The sequence below is a fragment of the Dermacentor albipictus genome, chromosome 8 (genome assembly GCF_038994185.2).
Source record: "Dermacentor albipictus isolate Rhodes 1998 colony chromosome 8, USDA_Dalb.pri_finalv2, whole genome shotgun sequence".
NCBI lineage: Eukaryota > Metazoa > Arthropoda > Arachnida > Ixodida > Ixodidae > Dermacentor > Dermacentor albipictus.
Genome location: NC_091828.1, coordinates 19,250,322 through 19,264,792, shown reverse-complemented (window position 1 = coordinate 19,264,792; position 14,471 = coordinate 19,250,322). Strand labels below are relative to the sequence as shown.

At 50.1% G+C, this 14,471-nt stretch overlaps 1 protein-coding gene and 6 non-coding genes across 8 annotated transcripts; all 7 read right to left on the bottom strand.

The window, feature by feature from the left end:
* Window positions 1-1,540: 1,540 nt before the first annotated feature.
* Window positions 1,541-1,614, bottom strand: TRNAI-AAU (transfer RNA isoleucine (anticodon AAU)). The gene has a single exon. It is a non-coding gene; the product is annotated as a tRNA-Ile (tRNA).
* Window positions 1,615-2,128: 514 nt separating this feature from the next.
* TRNAI-AAU (transfer RNA isoleucine (anticodon AAU)) lies at window positions 2,129-2,202 on the bottom strand. Its single transcript has one exon. It is a non-coding gene; the product is annotated as a tRNA-Ile (tRNA).
* A 1,115-nt stretch (window positions 2,203-3,317) lies between these two features.
* LOC135920840 (uncharacterized) lies at window positions 3,318-4,917 on the bottom strand. Of its 2 annotated transcripts, none has more exons than XM_065455111.1 (2): window positions 4,799-4,917; window positions 3,318-4,693 (listed from the first exon to the last, which is right to left on the bottom strand). In XM_065455111.1, the coding sequence occupies exons 1-2, from the start codon at window positions 4,905-4,907 to the stop codon at window positions 3,714-3,716; spliced, it is 1,089 nt and encodes a 362-aa protein (XP_065311183.1). In that variant the 5' UTR covers window positions 4,908-4,917; the 3' UTR covers window positions 3,318-3,713. The 2 variants fall into 2 exon arrangements, with proteins under 2 accessions (XP_065311183.1, XP_065311184.1); XM_065455112.1 differs by having other exon boundaries at window positions 4,811-4,917.
* A 204-nt stretch (window positions 4,918-5,121) lies between these two features.
* On the bottom strand, window positions 5,122-5,195 carry TRNAI-AAU (transfer RNA isoleucine (anticodon AAU)). Its single transcript has one exon. It is a non-coding gene; the product is annotated as a tRNA-Ile (tRNA).
* A 166-nt stretch (window positions 5,196-5,361) lies between these two features.
* On the bottom strand, window positions 5,362-5,435 carry TRNAI-AAU (transfer RNA isoleucine (anticodon AAU)). The gene has a single exon. It is a non-coding gene; the product is annotated as a tRNA-Ile (tRNA).
* A 200-nt stretch (window positions 5,436-5,635) lies between these two features.
* Window positions 5,636-5,709, bottom strand: TRNAI-AAU (transfer RNA isoleucine (anticodon AAU)). Its single transcript has one exon. It is a non-coding gene; the product is annotated as a tRNA-Ile (tRNA).
* Window positions 5,710-9,136: 3,427 nt separating this feature from the next.
* TRNAI-AAU (transfer RNA isoleucine (anticodon AAU)) lies at window positions 9,137-9,210 on the bottom strand. Its single transcript has one exon. It is a non-coding gene; the product is annotated as a tRNA-Ile (tRNA).
* Window positions 9,211-14,471: the final 5,261 nt, after the last annotated feature.

Here is a 14,471-nt window from a genome sequence, read left to right as displayed (position 1 = left end):
CACTGTATCTATGGTTTGGTCTAAGCCACGCACAAATTATGGTACTCACATCATAGACAACCAAATAGTTACACTCTGTAACACTTATCCTTCAATGATCAACTGCATAAATGATTGCCAAACCCTTTCTCAATTTAAAAAAAATGAAAATGATGCTTTATTCTCCGGCCTCTTTTGCTTAGAATTGTACCTTTCTTTTATTTTGATCAAGTGCTATTTGAATGATTCTCTACATCATTGTTTCCGTGAATTAGAATGATGAATTCAATGTATAATATTAAATCATAGGATAATTTGTCATATGTGACACAGTTTTGTATTTCTGAACTTCCACTGATTTCTTTGACTTTGCAATGTAGTGAGATCTGCAGAATGCAGTATTTTGCCGTGCCGACCTGCTGTCATAATGTGATCCCGAGGTGAAGACCCTGTCAGGAGGCATTGTTGCCTCCTTTTGTCGCGCCTCGTGGACATTCTGTACTATCTCTATGTCCGAATAAACTGAATTGAATTGAATTGATTCCCGCAGCCTCCGCCGCGTCCGCCTCGTCCATGATGTGCTCGGTGGGGTCCTCCCGGCTCCTTTGGCTTGCTACGCTTGCGTAGGTTTTAGCGCACTGGCTATCGTCATGTCCGAACCGACGACAGAGCTTACACCGTGGGACGCGGCAGTCTCGGAGAATGTGCCCTGTTCGCTGACACCGCAGGCAAAGCGGCGGTCTCCCCGGCACCACCACAAGGGCCGTAATGCCACACACTCGCAGCTGGTGTGGCAGGTCATCCAAATTCACGCCACCCTTGAGCTGCAGATTAACCGTCCGTGTCGAGGAGCCCTTATCGCCGAGTACTGGTACTCGCCATTGCTCTCTGTAAACGTCCGTCACTTTTCCGTACGGTGCAAGAGCAGCGCGCACGTCTTCATCTTGTATGTGGTAAAGCAGCCAATAGAGCCTTAGGCGGACAGTATGGGTGCTCGGATCTATCACGAGGCAGCGGTGATTCTTCACAGTCACATCAGTGACGGCGAGCAACTTCTTCATTCCTTCCGCAGTCTTGAAGGTGACCGCCCACACGTGATTCATCTGAAACGCCCCCAAGGCAACTACCTCGGGGAGCAGTTCCAGACGATCCAATGTATCTCGGAAGTCCTCAGCTCGAAACGGCCTGGCTTTAACGCTTCCGTGAAGAAAAACAGTCGAAAAAACAGACGAACCTGATGGCAGTTGTGGCAAAATAACGTCATATTCCGTAGAATCCTGTGCATCTGTCCTGTTACCGCGGACCTGCTGGGCCGCATTCGCCGCTCCAAGGGAGCTCGACATTACACGACCGTACACTACGGTGGCCGGAAGTGGAATCCGAGCTAGCAGGCCGAGTGACAGCTACGGCGCGGCCAACAAAACGACAAGGGCGAGTCATTTTCCGAGTGCGTAGGCGGTGATGGCGAAGTGAGAGGTATGCGTATTTGTATCACGTGAGAAAATAAAATGTAAAAGAATAAGGAGGGTAGCCATTGGGATAACCATAAAAAGAAACATCGTGACCTGCGCAGGGATCGAACCTACGACCTTCGCATTATTAGCACGACGCCCTAACCGACTGAGCTAGCAGGCCGAGTGACAGCAACGGCGCGGCCAACAAAACGACAAGAGAGAGAGAGAGAGAATCAACTTTTGTGCAGAGCCCTTAGTGACGGGTGGTGCGCGCTTGCACCAGATGGGGTGGAACCTTATTCTCAGGTACCATATGTGTCCAGCAGTTCCTGGCCCCTAGCCGCCAGCGCGAGCTGGGTCGGTAGGTCGGGGCTGGACAACAAGGACAACAAGCATAAGATGTTCCCAACAGAGCATGACACTTCATGCCCTTTTTGCAGACGGTCAAAAGGCACTCTAGCACACATCCTTGCAGAGTGCACTAAGCTCAAGAACCCCCCACCACCCCTACCCCCCACCCTCCCCAGCCCCAACCCCTCCGAGCGATGGGAGACAAAACGACAAGGGCCAGTCATTTTCCGTGTGCGTAGGCGGTGATGGTGAAGAGAGAGGCATGCGTATTTGTATCACGTGAGAAAATAAAATGTAAAAAATAAGGAGGGTAGCCATTGGGATATCTATAAAAAGAAACATCGTGGCCTGCGCAGGGATCGAACCTACGACCTTCGCGTTATTAGCACGACGCTCTAACCGACTGAGCTAGCAGGCCGATTTTTTTTCTTTATTGCCTTTTTTGGACGCATAACACAAAGTAACATGATAAAACACTTCAGCCACACTTGGACTGACGCGAGTGGTGCTAAAACTTTTCATTTGTGACAAATCATCAAGCAGTGATATCCACTGTGGTGGATCAGCTTATTGCTAAGAAGTTCTGTGAAATGTTCGGCTATAGCACACTGAATGTCTCTCGCATCTTCCGAAGTCCGGCCGTCAAATCGGATGATAGCGCTCGTTTTGTCGGCGTTTCGCCAGCCCACAATTTTTCAGACCTTGCGCGTATGACGGCGGCCCTATACCTGTCGGCGTCGATTCTTTCGAGCTGGCATTTCACTTCCCGTATTTCTTTCGTGAAAGTTCCCGGCGCGCTATTTTCCATGCTCAGCATCCATTCAAGTTGCCCGTTCATTTCTTTTTCTTTTTCTTTCTCTTTATAGCGAGCCACGCTGCACTTTTCTATTGCTTTCATTTTTACCCACTCTTTGAACCCCTCCCATTCAGTTGCAAAACTAGCTGGCTGCGCGTCTGGCAGTTTGTCTAGCTTGGTCTTTACTTGCATAATGAACCCTTCATCATCCAAAAGCTTTGTGTTCAATTTCCATAAGTGCCAGTTAAAGCGCGATTTCCTGCCCTTCATTCCTAAAGTCATGCTCACGAGGCAATGATCACTGAAAGACACAGGTTTAACGTCATAACTTGAGCATAGCGGCATAAGATCGACAGATACATACATTCTGTCTAGTCTCGCATGGCTCTCCCGCTGAAAGTGCGTGTATTCTGGCTGGGTCCCAGTGGAAAACACATTGCCAACATCCTCGAGACCATACTCATGCACAAAAGTATTCAAAACTTCAGAGCTCTTGTCTCTCAGCGGCCTAAACTTCACTCTGTCAGCTGCGGCGCACACACAGTTGAAGTCTCCCAGTACAAGCAAAAACTTGTCGCCATTCAACCATGGCTCAAGAGATTCAAAGAAAATTTTACGCTCGCTTTCTACATTAGGAGCATATACACAAACAATTCGCCAACAAAAATTCGAAAATGTGAAATCAGCAATCAAAAGGCGACCACTTGGGCATGCAAATACAGCCTCTACGTTCACTCTTAACGTCTTACGTATGAATACAAGGCACCCACCCGACGTCCCAACAGAATGACAAACGCAAACATGAAAGTTTGCTTGAAAGGAAGACACCATGCGGTCAGTGTGCTCTTGGCTCTCTATTTTCGACTCTTGTAAAGCAATTATATCAATATCGTTATCCAGAAGAAGGCGATTAAGCTGGTATTGTCGCCTTCTTGCTCCCAGACCTCTGACGTTCAAGGTCGCAACTCGAAGTGGAGCAATAAGATTAAAAGCCATGTCTTAGAAGAAGAAACGCCTCTATCCGCATGGTGCCTACCTTCAAGGTTGACGTAGCCTTCCTCACGACTGCCAGGACCTCTTGACACCGATCAACCAACACAACCGGCGCTGACACCGACCAGGACACTGTGTTACTACGGAGGCGGTTTCCCCGCCTTCCGCGTGTCGGCCGGAATGTTCGGCCGCGGTTTTAAAGACGAGCGTCTCACTCCCCCTGCCTTCGGTGGAGGCTCATTGCCGCTACCGCCAGGCTGCAGCTTGACGTCTCCGCTTTCTTCATGCGGACGTTTTCCAGCAATGGTGCTCGCCGCTTCCTGGTTCGTCTCCATGGTATCAATGCCGGGGGTCTCCACGCTGCTTTCTTTGGCGTCCGCGGCTTTCGCCGCCTCCTTTGCCTTGTCATCGTCGTCCTGTTCAGGCTTATGCTGCGCCTGTACACTACCATCTGTGGCGCCGGAGGGCCCCGCCTTCTGCTTCACCAGAGTCGTGAATGATGGCCGATTCTGGCGCTGTGGTTGTCCACCCACACGGGCTGCTTCCTCAGCATCCGCCTCGTCCATCAGCATCTCGGACGAGTCCTCGCTGGTTCCCGGGCCTGTAATGCTCGCGTAAGTGCGAGTACACTGGTCGTCTTCGTGCCCGAAGCGTCGGCAGATTCCGCAACGCGGGACTCGACATTCCTTGCGGATGTGGCCCGTACCGCGACACCGAAGGCACAGCGGGGGTCTGCCTGGTACCACGACAAGCGCCAACTCACCGCCAACGCTCAGCTGGTGTGGCAAGTCATCCAACTTCACGCCCGCTTTCAACTTGAGGGTGACAAGCCGGGTGGTTGATCCCTTCTCTGTCATACCTTGCACACGCCAGCGCTCCCGGCCTACTTCGGTAACTTTCCCATAGGGCGCAAAGGCGACACGCACGTCCTCATCAGGCACATTGTGTAGAAGCCAGTGGAGCTTCAGTCGAACGTCCTGGTTCGCCGGGTCAATCACCAGGCAGCGCCGGTTTTTTACACGCAGCTCCCCGATGCTCGAGATCTTCTTCACCGCGTCCGCGTCCTTGAAAGTGATAGCCCAGACATGGCTCATGCGATACGCCCCCAATGCGATAACATCTGGAAGAAGAGAATGCGGTGCCAATGCGTCACGGAAATTTTCAATCCGGTACGCTCGCGCCGTAATATCAGCGTGCAAAAAAACTGTATTTAAAACATAACGACCTGTTGGCAGACCTGGCAGAACAACTTGGTAGGTGCCCTCCTGTTCCATCGTCCTGTTTCCGCGGCTAGAAAAAAGCGCTGAAGCCGCTCCAACGGAGCCCGTCATCATGCGTCCGTCACGCTCGGTGGCCGGAAGCAGAATCCGAGCTAGCAGGCCGAGTAACAGCAACGGCGCGGCCAACAAAACGACAAGGGCGAGTCATTTTCCGTGTGCGTAGGCGGTGATGGTGAAGAGAGAGGCATGCGTATTTGTACCACGGGAGAAAATAAAATGTAAAAAATAAGGAGGGTAGCCAATGGGATATCCATAAAAAGAAACATCGCGGCCTGCGCAGGGATCGAACCTACGACCTTCCCGTTATTAGCACGACGCTCTAACCGACTGAGCTAGCAGGCCGAGTGACAGCAACGGCGCGGCCAAACAAACGACAAGGGCTAGTCATTTTCCGTGTGCGTAGGCGGTGATGGTGAAGAGAGAGGCATGCGTATTTGTACCACGTGAGAAAATAAAATGTAAAAAATAAAGAGGGTAGCCAAAGGGATATCCATAGAAAGAAACATCGTGGCCTGCGCAGGGATCGAACCTGCGACCTTCGCGTTATTAGCGCGACGCTCTAACCGACTGAGGTAGCAGGCCGAGTGACAGCAAAGGCCCGGCCAACCAAACGACAAGGGCGAGTCATTTTCCGTGCGCGTAGGCGGTGATGGTGAAGAGAGAGGCATGCGTATTTGTACCACGTGAGAAAATAAAATGTAAAAAATAAGGAGGGTAGCCAATGGGATATCCAACACATATCCCATTGGCTACCCATTGGATATCCATAAAAAGAAGCATCGTGGCCTGCGCAGGGATCGAACCTACGACCTACGCGTTATTAGCACGACGCTCTAACCGACTGAGCTAGCAGGCCGATTTTTTTTTTATTGCCTGTTTTATAACAAATACACGATTCACAGCTATTCTCCGCTGCGGTTACAAAACAAAAAAGACAATTCAATGTGCGGGTGTACCTTGTCGTTTAATTTTGGTTTAAAAAGGCTGAATGTTTGCAAGCTGTTCAAATGCTGTTAACCACTCAGGTGGTTCGCTGAGCGCTTTAAACGCTTCGCGAATGTACAATACATTTTCAGCAAAATATTCTTTGGCCGGTTTTGCGTCAACATCCTCATTACGTACCGCCATTCGTGTTTTCCACACGCTGTGCATGCAGAGTAACATCACCATATCACATGGCACGCCTTCTGTCTCTTCAAACGGTAAAAAACGGATTCCAAAAGGTGTTAAAGGAAATTCTTTTTCTAGTGTCCTTTGTAGAATGTCCCAAAGGAAGACTGAATCCCTGCACTCCAGAAAAATATGCTCCATTGTCTCAGGTTTGTGACATATCTGGCAATTCACACTCCAGGGTACAAAGATCCCCTTCTCCTGCAGCCATGGCTTGACAGGAAGCGTGCCAGTGTGTAGCATGAAAAAAAAAGTTTTTGTTGTTGCTCTTACAGGCATTTTCTTAACTCTTTTTAAGACATTCTGCTCACGCCCCAGTGCATATACTGCACGGTATATTGGTACTGGACACATGATATTAACTAAATCTCGGTATAATCGCTTTCTTGCGACTGTGTTAAGGTATTCCAAAGAAAAGTGCACTTTTAGAAAACGGAAAGAGCTTATCACTTCAAACAAAAAACCTCGGACAACCACTTGACGTATGCCATACGACGTCACAACATATTCTGGCAGTGCGTCACCTAATCGCGTCTGGATAACGCACCGCAAAAAACAATCGCTTTCGTCGCGCAAGAACATGAAGCGCGACACAACTTGTTTCAAAAATAAATGCGACAAACCCAACCCTCCTTTCTGCACAGCGTGAAACAGATTCAGACGACTCATGCGCTCCCATCCTGATCCCCACACGAACATAGCAAAAACCCTGTGCAACTTTTGTACACACACTCGGGATATACATAAAACTTGCAACATATAAAACACTTTAGCGACAAGAAATAAATTGCAGACAGTGGCTCTCGTGAATATTGACAGATTCTTGCCTCCCCACTTCGTTGTTTGTGCTTTAGCCCGCTCAGTTTGTTCAGTCCATTGCGTCGTGGTATCACGATAGTATTCCAAAGGAACACCTAGATAACTGGTTGGCGTATCTGTGAACGGTACTGTTTCTAACACTGCAGGCCGGCTGTCCCATTCACCGTGCCAGAAGCCTAAGCTTTTTGGCCAGCTTATGGCACTCCCCGTTAGACTGCAAAACTTTCTTGCATCCTTGACTGCCTGCCGAATGCTCTCTTGGTCAATGCAAAAAAGTGCGATGTCATTTGCGTAAGCTAGTATTTTTACTTCCTGAGTTAAAAGGCGGTAGCCGCGAATGTTTTCGTTTTCTCGTACCTTCAAACAGAAAGATTCAAGAAAAATCACAAAAAGTAAGGGCGACAAAGGGCACCCCTGGCGCACACTGGATAATACTGGTATATTTTCGCTGAGTCTTTTATTGATTATTAGATGAGCGGAACAGTTCTCATAAGCCATGGCTACTCCGTCCTGAATCACTTCGCCTACATTAAAGTGTTTTAGCAGGGCAAGAAGTATGCTATGAGCAACCCTGTCAAAAGCTTTTTCTAGGTCTAACTGAACCATTGCTACACATTCGAGGTTCGCATCACAGCATTCCAATATACTCCTAGCGATGTGAATATTCGACAATATTGTTCTATTCCTGATACCGCATGTTTGGTGTGGGCCTACTATGGATTTAATAACTGACTGCATCCTTTTTCCGAGCACCTTCATGTAGATTTTATAATCCGAATTCGTAAGACTTATGGGCCTGTATCCAGCGACAGATTTCAGCTTTACCGTATCGGTGGTTTTCGGTATAAGCACAACATGACTTTTTCTGAATGATGGCGGCAAGTGCTTAGTTTCATGAGCTTCTGATATTACACAGTGCAGTATCTCGCTTATTTCGGCCTTGAAAGTTTTATAGAAGGCTGCTCCTAGGCCGTCTGGTCCAGGCGCCTTTCCTTTACCCAAGTCTTCTATGGCTTCTGTAATTTCTTTCGCAGAGATCGGTCTCTCGAGTCCCTCTTTTATTTCGTCTTGTAATTTTGGCAGAAGTGTTAGGAGTTCACAAACTCTTCTGTTACGGGCACCTGCCTACCGAGCAACGCTCGGTAGTGTTCAACGAAAGCTTTTTCAATTACTTCTGGGTCTTTTGACATTGTGTTGTTAAAACAAATTTCTTTTATTATGTTTTTGGATGCGTAACCCTTTTCGTCACTGAGCGCGCGCTTAGTTGGCGCCTCTCCCAGCCACAGCCTCTCGCATCGTGCTCTTATCGCGGCTCCTTGGTAAATTTGAGCGTCCACCCTTTCAAGTTCGCGTTTAATTTCTCTAATCTGTTTCGAAAACAATCCCGGTATTGTGCACTCCGCGTTTAGAAAATAATCGAGCATGCTTTGCAGTTCTTTCTCTCTTTGTTTAGCTTTATGACGCATCACACAAGCCCTCTCAATCGCACTCATTTTCACTTCAATTTTAAACTGCTCCCACAGCTCAGCCCAATTTGTTGTAGCATCTATTTGCATTACGTCAATTTTTCCTTTTACCGTTTTGACAAACCATTCATCACTTAAGATCGTTTCGTTCATTTTCCACAGTTCCCAGTTAAAGTGAGACCCTCTATGTTTCGTGCCCAATGTACACATTACTAGGCTGTGATCACTGAAGCTCACGTGCTTTACCGCGTAGCTAGTGACCGTTCGCGCAAGGTTTGCTGATACGTACAAACGATCTAGTCGAGCGTGACTCTGCCCTTGGAAATGAGTAAAAACAACACTGTTACCGCTTAATATACTTCCAACGTCTACTAAATCATAGTCTGCCACGATTGCGCAGAGTTGATGCGCACTTGCATCCCGTATTATTTTACTGGGCACCCTATCTTCGGACATGCAAACACAATTGAAGTCACCAAGAAGAACAACATTTCTTTCACACGTCAGGTGTGACTCAACAAAGTTAAAAAAAAAATTCCTATCACTAATTTTGTTTGGAGCGTACACACAGACAATTCGCCAATCAATATTATTGAAAGAGAAATCACATAGGACCAATCGCCCATCTTGGGCCGACATTACACTCTGCTGAGCTAGCAGGCCGAGTGACAGCCCGGCCCGGCCAACCAAACGACAAGGGCGAGTCATTTTCCGTGCGCGTAGGCGGTGATGGTGAAGAGAGAGGCATGCGTATTTGTACCACGTGAGAAAATAAAATGTAAAAAATAAGGAGGGTAGCCAATGGGATATCCATAAAAAGAAGCATCGTGGCCTGCGCAGGGATCGAACCTACGACCTTCGCGTTATTAGCACGACGCTCTAACCGACTGAGCTAGCAGGCCGAGTGACAACCCGGCCCGGCCAACCAAACGACAAGGGCGAGTCATTTTCCGTGCGCGTAGGCGGTGATGGCATAGAGAGAGGTATGCGTATTATCCCGTATTATTTTACTGGGCACCCTATCTTCGGACATGCAAACACAATTGAAGTCACCAAGAAGAACAACATTTCTTTCACACGTCAGGTGTGACTCAACAAAGTTAAAAAAATTTCCTGTCACTAATTTTGTTTGGAGCGTACACACAGACAATTCGCCAATCAATATTATTGAAAGAGAAATCACATAGGACCAATCGCCCATCTTGGGCCGACATTACACTCTGCGCATCAATACTATTGAATTACGCAAAAATAAAAGACAGCCACCGGCCTTACCTACGCCATGATAAACACAAGTGTTGTAACGGGATTTAAAAACCTGAACCATTTTGTCCGTTTGCTCTTCGCTTTCAATTTTAGTTTCTTGAACAGCAAGAATATCTATGTCGTTTTCCAGCATCAGGCGACTTAATTGTGCTTGTCGCCGTCTAGCCGTTAACCCTCGTACGTTAAGCGTGCCAATACGTATTGCTATTCTATGATTATTTGCCATTGAAAGAGAAGAGCAAGCACAAACTACAATACATTTCGGAAATCAAAGACCGCCAAACTTACAAAAAACAAAAACCCTGCTCCATCATAAGCTCCGTCTCATACGGCGAAGGCATGACGTTACCAAATGCGCTACTCATCATTCACTTAAAGGTTCCGCAGCACCTAGTCCTTACTGAGCCTTCTAACGAACAGCACCCCGCTACCGCGGGGGAACTGTCGGCGTTGTCCGCTTATCTGGTGGGACAGTCGGCGTCTGTCGCCCGTCTGGTGGGACGGTCGGCGTCTGCCGACCACCTGGCGGGTTGGTCGGCGTCTGGCGCCCCTCAGGTGGATCTTCTCGCGTCGGCCTCCTCTCGAGCGGAACGTTCGGCTTGGGCTTGAGTGTAGACCGCCGGAAAGAGGAAGCCTTCGTGGGTGGCCCTTCGCTGCTGACACCATCGTCTTGCTCAAGCCTGACATCTTGATCGGATATTTCGCGAGGTCTCTTTGAAACGGCGCTGGCCTGGTCCATTTTCTCGTCGGATTCTTCGATGAAGGCAGCGCCAGAGTTGCCCTGTCGCAGACCGCCCTCGGCAGCCTCCGCGTCCCCCTCACTTTCACGCACCGTAGAATTTTCTGCAGACGGTTCCCTTTGCACTTCATTCTTGGCCACTGCCTCGCTACTGCCCTTTCTGGGTTGGCACTTTACGCTTGCCATGACCACTGGCTTCTCTTCCGTGCCTCGTGGGTCTCCGCCCGCTCCAGCAGTCTCTTCCGCGTCCGCTTGATCCATCAAGTGCTCGTCTAACGCGTCGCTCCGGCCAGACCCGGTCACGTTAGCGTAGCTTCTCACGCACTGGGTCTCGTCGTGGCCGAAACGACGACAGAGTCCACAGCGTGGCACACGGCACTCCCGCCGTATATGGCCGGTGCCGCGGCATCGGAGGCAGAGCGGAGCTCTGCATGGAACGATCACGAGCGCATCGTCCTCTGATACTCGTAGCTGATGCGGGATGTCTTCCATGGTCATACCAGCCTTCAGCCGTAACGATACCAGACGCGTGTGAGAACCTTTGTCGCCGCACCCTGGTACTCGCCACCGCTCCCTGGAAATTTCGGTCACCGTTCCGAACGGCGCCAAGGCTGCTCTGGCGTCCTCGTCGGGAGTCGTGTGAAGCAGCCAGAACAGCTTCATTCTAATATCCTGGTTGCAAGGGTCAATGGCGACGCAGCGGTGTTCTTTGACACTAAAAGCCTTCGCTGACAGCAGCTTCTTTTTTCCGACTTCGTCCTTGAATGTTATAGCCCAGACATGGTTCATCTGGTAGGCCCCGAGGGCCACCACCTCCGGCAACAGCTTATGACGGTCAAGCACATCGCGAAAATGTTCGACTCGATAGGGCCTGGCCTTCAAATCACCGTGCAAAAACACGGTATTACACACGGTCATACCTGATGGCAGATGCGGCAAAACAAGCTGGTAATCCTGTGAAGACGTTTCCGTAAGCCTGATACCGCGGCCCGGCTGGGCCGCATGAACCGCCCCTACGGAGCACAACATTCCGTGACCGTCCGCTGTGGTGGCCGGAAATGGAATCCTGAGCTAGCAGGCAGAGTGACAGCAACGGCGCGACCAACCAAACGACAAGGGCAAGTCATTTTCCGTGTGCGTAGGCGGTGATGGCGTAGAGAGAGGTATGCGTACTTTATCACGTGAGAAAATAAAATGTGAAAAATAAGGAGGGTAGCCATCATTCTGCTTCTGGCAGCCGAGCTGAGCGGTCAGCAGAATCATGGGCTCCAGTGGAGCAGCGGCGGCGGCCACTTTTGGTCGCGGAATCAGGATCACCGACAACGATAATGAGTATCCGTTTATGCTGCCTCAGCTGCCGAAAGGACGAGTGGCTTTGAACACCGTGTTTTTACATGGTGATGTACCGTGTATGGTCTGGCACCGTACGTGCCAGACCATACAAGGTCGAAGATTTTAGAGACGCCCTACTGCCGACGGGACTGATGCCGGACGTGGTATGCATAGGGGCGTACCAGATCAACCACGTCTGGGCGGTGACCCTGACTGATGCCACTGCGACGAAACGCCTTATGGCCTTCAAAGAACTGCAAGTGAAGGGACGATGGTGCGTCATCGTGGACCCACAGGACCAGCAGGTGAAGCTTCGGCTTCACTGGCTGCTGTACGGCGTTGCCGACGAGGAAGTCCGGACTGCTTTCGCGGCTTTCGGCAAGGTGGAGGAGGTGAGCCGGGAACAGTGGCGCGTCCATGGCATGGGCGACTTCGACCACCAGGACTGTGCTCCTCAAGCTGAAAAGCGGCGTCAAGGTGGAAGACCTTCCTCATCAGGTTCGCGCCGGTGGAGAGTTGGCCTTGGTAGTCGTGCCCGGTCGACCCATGCAGTGCCTGCGCTGCCAAGGCACGGGGCACGTCCGCCGGGAGTGTAAAGTCCCGCGCTGTTCCAGGTGCAGACGTTTCGGCCACGTTGAAGCTGACTGCGTCAAATCCTACGCCGCCGTGACAGGACCAGCAGCGAGTGACGTTGCGGCTGAGCACGTCATGGACGTGGTCGAAACGGAGGGTGCCGCCAAGGGAACGGGAGACGTGGTTCCGACAGGGACACTCAGCGGGTCATCGACTGCCGGCGCAGAAGGCTCAGTAGCTGAGACTGCCGATAAGGCGGGCAAGCCGGTACAGGACCTCCCTGCAGTGAGCCGTCCTACGGGGGGCGTTAACGAAGAGGCGCCCGACAACGACACGACGGCATTGCTGCAGGACAAGGATGTCAACGACGGTGAGCGGACTGCGACTCTCGGTGCCCCAGTCAAGCGCCCCCACGACGACACCAAAGAAAGGGACTGCGGTGCGACGAGCACAAGCGAGGGGCCGCCGCCCAAGGCGCCTCAAGGAAGGCGGATGGGCTACAAGCCAAAGCCGAATCTAACACCCGAAAGGAAACCTGCGGGCAGAACGCCATCGCCTAACGACGCCAAGAAGCCGGGAGGTCCCGGAGGCGGCTAGCCGAGGGCTAGTCGTGAACGGTAAGCACCATGCTCCGGGCCTGCTTTTCCCGCTAGTTGAAAATGGCTGAAATACCGTCCCTTATTATTGCCACATTGAACGTGCGAGGGTTGGCGGCTAGTCGTAGGCAAAGCCAGGTCCTACGGTTGGCCACTGACCACAACATTGACGTTCTAGCCGTCCAAGAGACTAAGGTTGACGGAGAGGAGCAGACCGGGAGCATGGTGCGACGATTCACGCACAGATATTTTGCGGTGGTTAGCCATGCGCTAGGCACGTCCGGGGGGTGCATTCTGTTCGTTAAGAAGCTGCCTGGACTGCAGATTCAAAGTGTATTTTCATGCGAATCTGGAAGGATTGTTTTTTGTGATGTTTCGATATGTGAGGTTGAATTCCGTGTCCTATGCGTGTATGCTCCGAATTCAGTGGAGGAGCGTGTCTTGTTTTTTTCGAACCTTTCTAAGTATGTCCGTTGTGAGAAGCGCGTTATGTTGTTAGGGGACTTTAATTGTGTGTTGAATGCCAGAGATAGAGTGAATAATGCCGGAGTGCGAGACAAAAGCTGTAGCTTATTATCAAAACTAATAGCGGCAAATGAACTTGACGATGTTTACGAGTGCCTGGAAGGGGGGCGGGAAGTGACTTTTACTCGTTTTCAGGGCAGTAGTCACGCACGACTGGATCGAATGTACATGTCATTGGACACGATTCCAAGATGCCATAGTTATTGTGTTGTGCCCGTGTCGTTTTCGGACCACTGCCTTGTAAAATGTCACATAGGTGTAGTGAAAACGAAACATGCTTTTAATTGGGATCTGTGGAAAATGAATGCCTTGTTACTAAATGATCAGGGGTTTGTAAAAGCAGTAAGGGATGCGGTTAATGAAATATTCGATAATGCAACGGAAACAATAACAGAGAAGTGGGAATGTTTTAAACAGAAGGTTAAAATTAAAGCCATAGAAAGATCGAGTTGCATAAAATTCGAGAGGGAAATGAAAGAAAAGGGCTTAAGAAGACTGCTTGAGCAACTGATAACGCTTGAGTGTAGAGAACCTGGTACGTACAAAGACGACATGCGAAACATCAAGGAAAAACTTGAACAGTTCGACAAAGAGCGTTATCAAGGCGCCATCGTGCGTGCGCGAGCACATGCACTAGCGGCAGGGGAGACGCCCACTAAAAGGGCACTGGGTCTTGAGAAGGCGCACGGATGGCGAAACCACATCGATGAAATTCTAATGAACGGGACTGTCGTTGAAGACAATGAGAGCATTGGGAGTGCCTTTTTCGAGTATTACCAGTCGCTCTTTGCATATCAGGAAGCGAATGTAGATGGTTTTAAAGCGCATTTTCTTACTCGCTTGCCGCGAATAAGTGATGATTTCAAAGAAGGATTAGAAGCCAAAATAACTGAGGGGGAAGTCGAAAAGGCAATCGACGATTTGTACCCGGGAAAGTCGCCTGGACCTGATGGTCTCTGCGCTGGGTGGTATAAGGCATTTAAGAGAGAATTGGCTCCATTGTTGGCAGATGTATTCAATGGCGCGTATCAGCAGAAATGTTTGCCCCCTTCCTGAAACTCCAGGTAGCGTCGAGGAGTGAGGACGTGTTTACGCCGGCTCCGCGAACAACCAAGGATTCTGGTGGTTTTTC